This window comes from Diaphorina citri, unplaced genomic scaffold, assembly GCF_000475195.1.
Source record: "Diaphorina citri unplaced genomic scaffold, Diaci psyllid genome assembly version 1.1 scaffold265, whole genome shotgun sequence".
Classification (NCBI taxonomy): domain Eukaryota; kingdom Metazoa; phylum Arthropoda; class Insecta; order Hemiptera; family Psyllidae; genus Diaphorina; species Diaphorina citri.
This window is the reverse complement of record NW_007377702.1, coordinates 26,811-32,975: the sequence shown is the minus strand read 5'-3', so window position 1 is coordinate 32,975 and position 6,165 is coordinate 26,811. Positions and strand designations below refer to the sequence as shown.

Here is a 6,165-nt window from a genome sequence, read left to right as displayed (position 1 = left end):
GAGTATACTTGTTCCTAGTGGAAATAAACAAATAAAGGACTCTTTATACCAGTACCAATAGGGTAGGGAAAGTAAAAAAAAAAGATAGTAGAGATAATAGAAATGGGGTCTTACTCAAGATGGTGTTTATCCCCAGGGAGTTCAGTACCCGGGACAACCTCTCCTGTCTCATCACAAGGCTCAACATAGGACTCTGGAAACCAGCCGGTCTGACCTCTAAGCTCACCAGCTAGCCAGCCTGGCTCAGCATTCTGCTTCACTGGGACCTGCCAATACATAAATGAAGGTGGTTAGAGTCTGGGGGACGTTAAACAGAGAGTAGACTAGCGTCTGGCTGTGGGAGTATAAACAGGGAGGAGAACAGCTAACCCTAACCAGCCTAGCTAGCTGGCAGTTTCAGAGGGTTCTCTCTGTTTTTAAAGACCGAGCACAAGTCCTCACGATGGTTGACGAGCCAATCAAACATGGCTAGAGACCATCACACCAGACCATTAGGAATTACGAATGAACTTCAAGAATTAGGGCTATTAATGAACTTTTATTTTAATAAATAAAAAATAGAGAGAAGTAATCAATGAAATTTAATTTTAATAATAATAAGATAAAAAATGAAGAAGTAGGTAGATAATCAGAATGCATTGTTGTTAGTTCTTACCATGATAATGTCTCCAGGTTGGAATGATAATTCGTCTCCATTCCGGGATACGAACTCGTAGATAGCACGATACCGACGATACTCACTCACACCTGTGAACCGGAAAATAGTTTAATAGACTCTTGAGTGGAAGGTAACCACTAGGCGAGGTTAACGCCCAAGGCGTTCTCTACCACCTAACCATTGGAGCTCCATTATTATGTGGTCAAATTCTCAAATAAATGAGGATAAAATTCCATGCCTCGGCTGGGATCGAACTAACACCCTCCTGTTTACCAGGCGAGCGTCTTGACCATAACGCCACCGAGGCAGGTATTATCACTTTCGAATTGTTGGAGTTTGGATCCGGAACCAAAAATACCTAGTTTGGATAAGGATTGATTACCCGGATATTTTCAGCTCCTTGTAAACAACACTCACCGGTAGGATCAGTGGAGGCAGTCCATGTGTCGGCTGCGGGGGCATTATCCCAGGCATTGTCCCCCCAGGAATTCGCCACTGCACGGGCACTGCCTTTCATGTCCAAAATCTGAAACAAGACAGTCGGACTATTGGACGAACGAAGGGAGTTTTGAAGTTTCAACTTGACAATTTTTTGTTTGGTACACATCTGCAAATTTGAATTTTTTAGTCTGGCTGAGGGACTATAAACAGAGAGTAGATCAGCGTCTAGCTGGGGGACTATAAACAGGGAGTAGACTAGTCCAAATATCCTTACGCTATATCAATAGCGAAGGTTGAGCGCGAAGGGCATACACTCGGAAAATTTTGTTTAGCCAAAACCAGCTGGTCTCAGATCTAAAGATGATTGAGAGGCCGACGACAAACGCCGACCCCATCTGAACATGGGAAAAGGCGAAGAAAAAAAAGAAGACACCTTCAACTTCCACTCGGAAAATTTTGTTTAGCCAAAACCAGCTGGTCTCAGATCTAAAGATGATTGAGAGGCCGACGACAAACGCCGACCCCATCTAAACATGGGAAAAGGCGAAGAAAAAAAAGAAGACACCTTCAACACATTTAAATACTTTTTGACTTGACTTGGACTCAAACCACCAACCCTCTGAATTTCACAAACCATTACACTAACCTCTTTGTCACTAACAATACAAATCGGCGTATGTTCCGAGTCAGGGGAAGTTATGTCTCTTTTGTTACAGCAACCGACTAGGGTAGGACACCAACACGAATGTAAATGGGAAAACATTTAAGCGAAAAAAATCCCCCTATCGGCACTAACGACCTTACTATATTAAAGCGCCCTTGAGAAAAAAAAATCCCCCTGGTCGATTTGCAACCGACTAGGGTAGGACACCAACACGAATGTAAATGGGAAAACATTTAAGCGAAAAAAATCCCCCTATCGGCACTAACGACCTTATTATATTAAAGCGCCCTTGAGAAAAAAAAAATCCCCCTGGTCGATTCGGGGGCCAAAATAAGTTTCCGGGATGTATAGTAATAAATAATAATAGACTCTTGAGTAGAAGGCAACCCACTAGGCGAGGTTAACGCTAGAGGCGTTCTTTACCACCTAACCCTAAACGGTATTTAGTTATAAACAAAATAATGCACTTAAACGGACAGTTCACACTTCGAAAACTTAAAACACAGTGATCAACGAGTTTCGAAGAAAAAAAAAAATGAAAATATTTCGATCAAGTCCCCCAAAAATACGTGAGAACGAAAACAGACAGACTACAGTGATTCACCAATTCTTGAAATCACATTTCTGCCGAACAAAGGCACAAATGCCGAAGTGACATTATATCGACACTCAGAATCCAAAAAGGCCCGATTATGTTATCATGTTAAACAAAGAACAATGTTATCAAATGAGTAATTCACAAAACCTCATTCACCAAGTTAGATGGTATTGAATTAATTGGAGATGAATCTCGCGTTTCAGCAAACCGATGTAAATATAACACCACATGAAATGGAATACCGGTATGCTATGCAAGCTACTCATGCTCAGACTCTCTGAGCCTGGTCTGAGTGGGCGGCTTTGGAGGCGAGTTCACACTTGCTAATGCCAGACTAGTTAGCTTGGAATATGGAGCGCCTTGTAAGCGGTAGGCTACGGGTTCGATTCCCTCCCGGGGAGAACTTTATTCTAAAGTTCGGTTTCGATTTTTGGGACGAGAAGTCCTTCACTATTACAGTTCTCTCTATCAAACCTTTCATTTTTATTATATATTAAAAAAAGGGGGGTATGATAAAGAAAACTGGAACTGCTAAGATCTTATCGTACGGAAATCGAAGAGAGAAGGGAGACAGGATAGGAGAACGGCAGATAGCCGGAGATGGCCTGGCTTAACATTATTCGTTCAGTATAAAATCCGCCCCGGGCGGGAATCCAACCTGCAGCCTAGCAATTACAAGGCAGACAGTCTGAAAACAAGAATAATTTTATTCCAGCCTAGTTAGCTTGGAAGGGTTCGATTCCCGCCCCGGGGCGAACTTTGTCCTAAGCAATAATAATATAATAATAATAGATTTATTGATTGCTTTCTTTTTACAACAATCTTTTCATGTTCCACTAAGTACATGTAGGTAGTAAGGTTTGTCCTTGGAACGGCTAACTTTCTCTTCCTTTTCACTTCGTTTTCGGGATGATAAGGCCGCCTCTCTTTTCAAGGACTTACCTGTTACTCTTGATTCCTCTCATTTATTTAAAAGTTCTGATGAGGCCGCAGTAACATAAGGATAAGACCTCCATTATCACAGTTCCCTCTATCAAAACACCTCTTGGAAATACATTACTAACATTACTTTCCTTATTATAGTATTGCTGTATAGAGTACACTTGTTCCTAGTGGAAATAAACAAATAAAGGACTCTTTATACCAGTACCAATAGGGTAAGGAAAGTAAAAAAAAAAGATAGAGATAATAGAAATGGGGTCTTACTCAAGATGGTGTTTATCCCCAGGGAGCTCAGTACCCGGGACAACCTCTCCTGTCTCATCACAAGGCTCAACATAGGACTCTGGAAACCAGCCGGTCTGACCTCTAAGCTCACCAGCTAGCCAGCCTGGCTCAGCATTCTGCTTCACTGGGACCTGCCAATACATAAATGAAGGTGGTTAACGTCTAGGGGACGTTAAACAGAGAGTAGACTAGCGTCTAGCTGTGGGAGTATAAACAGGGAGGAGAACAGCTAACCCTAACCAGCCTAGCTAGCTGGTAGTTCTTCAAATGGTTCTCTCTGTTTTTAAAGACCAAGCACAAGTGATTCACTGCGGTTCAGGACGAGCCAATTTAGGATGTCTAGAGACTATCACTCCAGTGTATAGCAGAAAAAATAAAATAATACGGGTAGAGAGCCAAAGCCCGATGAGTGACCACGGTACCAAGGCCCATGATAGGACTGGGAATATCTGCCGGGATCCCCGGCCCCTCTTCCACGGCAATCCCGGAACCACCCGAATCGGAAATGTTTTCGGGCACCTCCGCTATCAGTCTGAAAACAAGAATAATTTTATTCCAGCCTAGTTAGCTTGGAAGGGTTCGATTCCCGCCCCGGGGCGAACTTTGTCCTAAGCAAGTAAGGTTTGTCCTTGGAACGGCTAACTTTCTCTTCCTTTTCACTTCGTTTTCGGGACGATAAGGCCGCCTCTCTTTTTAAGGACTTACCTGTTACTCTTGATTCCTCTCATTTATTTCAAAGTTCTGATGAGGCCGCAGTAACATAAGGATAAGACCTCCATTATCACAGTTCCCTCTATCAAAACACCTCTTGGAAATACATTACTAACATTACTTTCTCTATTACAGTATTGTTGTATAGAGTATACTTGTTCCTAGTGGAAATAAACAAATAAAGGACTCTTTATACCAGTACCAATAGGGTAGGGAAAGTAAAAAAAAAAGATAGTAGAGATAATAGAAATGGGGTCTTACTCAAGATGGTGTTTATCCCCAGGGAGTTCAGTACCCGGGACAACCTCTCCTGTCTCATCACAAGGCTCAACATAGGACTCTGGAAACCAGCCGGTCTGACCTCTCAGCTCACCAGCTAACCAGCCTGGCTCAGCGTTCTGCTTCACTGGGACCTGCCAATACATAAATGAAGGTGGTTAACGTCTAGGGGACGTTAAACAGAGAGTAAACTAGGGTCTGGCTGTGAGACTATAAACAAGGAAGAGAACAGCTAACCCTAACCAGCCTAGCTAGCTGGCAGTTCTTCAAAGGGTTCTCTCTTGCTTTTAAAGACCAAGCACAAGTCCTCACGATGATTCACTGCGGTTCAGGACGAGCCAATTTAAGATGGCTAGAGAGTCTAGAGACCATCACTCCAGTGTATAGCAGAAAAAATAAATAAATAAACGGTCTGACCTCTAAGCTCACCAGCTAGCCAGCCTGGCTCAGCATTCTGCTTCACTGGGACCTGCCAATACATAAATGAAGGTGGTTAGAGTCTGGGGGACGTTAAACAGAGAGTAGACTAGCGTCTGGCTGTGGGAGTATAAACAGGGAGGAGAACAGCTAACCCTAACCAGCCTAGCTAGCTGGCAGTTTCAGAGGGTTCTCTCTGTTTTTAAAGACCGAGCACAAGTCCTCACGATGGTTGACGAGCCAATCAAACATGGCTAGAGACCATCACACCAGACCATTAGGAATTACGAATGAACTTCAAGAATTAGGGCTATTAATGAACTTTTATTTTAATAAATAAAAAATAGAGAGAAGTAATCAATGAAATTTAATTTTAATAATAATAAGATAAAAAATGAAGAAGTAGGTAGATAATCAGAATGCATTGTTGTTAGATAAAATAATAAATATCCTTTCTTAATTCTGGCATCATCATTCGGCTACAGCTGAAGCCGCTACAAAAACATGTAAACAATTCTTACCATGATAATGTCTCCAGGTTGGAATGATAATTCGTCTCCATTCCGGGATACGAACTCGTAGATAGCACGATACCGACGATACTCACTCACACCTGTGAACCGGAAAATAGTTTAATAGAATCTTGAGTGGAAGGTAACCACTAGGCGAGGTTAACGCCCAAGGCGTTCTCTACCACCTAGTCGTCTCCATTCCGGGATACGAACTCGTAGATAGCACGATACCGACGATACTCACTCACACCTGTGAACCGGAAAATAGTTTAATAGACTCTTGAGTGGAAGGTAACCACTAGGCGAGGTTAACGCCCAAGGCGTTCTCTACCACCTAACCCTTGGAGCTCCATTATTATGTGGTCAAATTCTCAAATAAATGAGGATAAAATTCCATGCCTCGGCTGGGATCGAACTAACACCCTCCTGTTTACCAGGCGAGCGTGTTGACCACAACGCCACCGAGGCAGGTATTATCACTTTCGAACTGTTGGACTTTGGATCCGGAACTAAAAATACCTAGTTTGGATAAGGATTGATTACCCGGATATTTTCAGCTCCTTGTAAACAACACTCACCGGTAGGATCAGTGGAGGCAGTCCATGTGTCGGCTGCGGGGGCATTATCCCAGGCATTGTCCCCCCAGGAATTCGCCACT

At 42.9% G+C, this 6,165-nt stretch overlaps 1 protein-coding gene across 1 annotated transcript in view; it reads right to left on the bottom strand.

Annotated features, from left to right (window-relative positions):
• LOC103506839 (intersectin-1) overlaps positions 1-6,165 on the bottom strand; it is a gene marked incomplete in the record, with an annotated part of 67,617 nt that overhangs the window by 38,123 nt on the left and 23,329 nt on the right. The window contains 4 exon segments of the mRNA XM_026821819.1: positions 3,974-4,120; positions 4,561-4,712; positions 5,517-5,608; positions 6,086-6,165. Coding sequence (XP_026677620.1) covers positions 3,974-4,120; positions 4,561-4,712; positions 5,517-5,608; positions 6,086-6,165 — 471 coding nt within the window.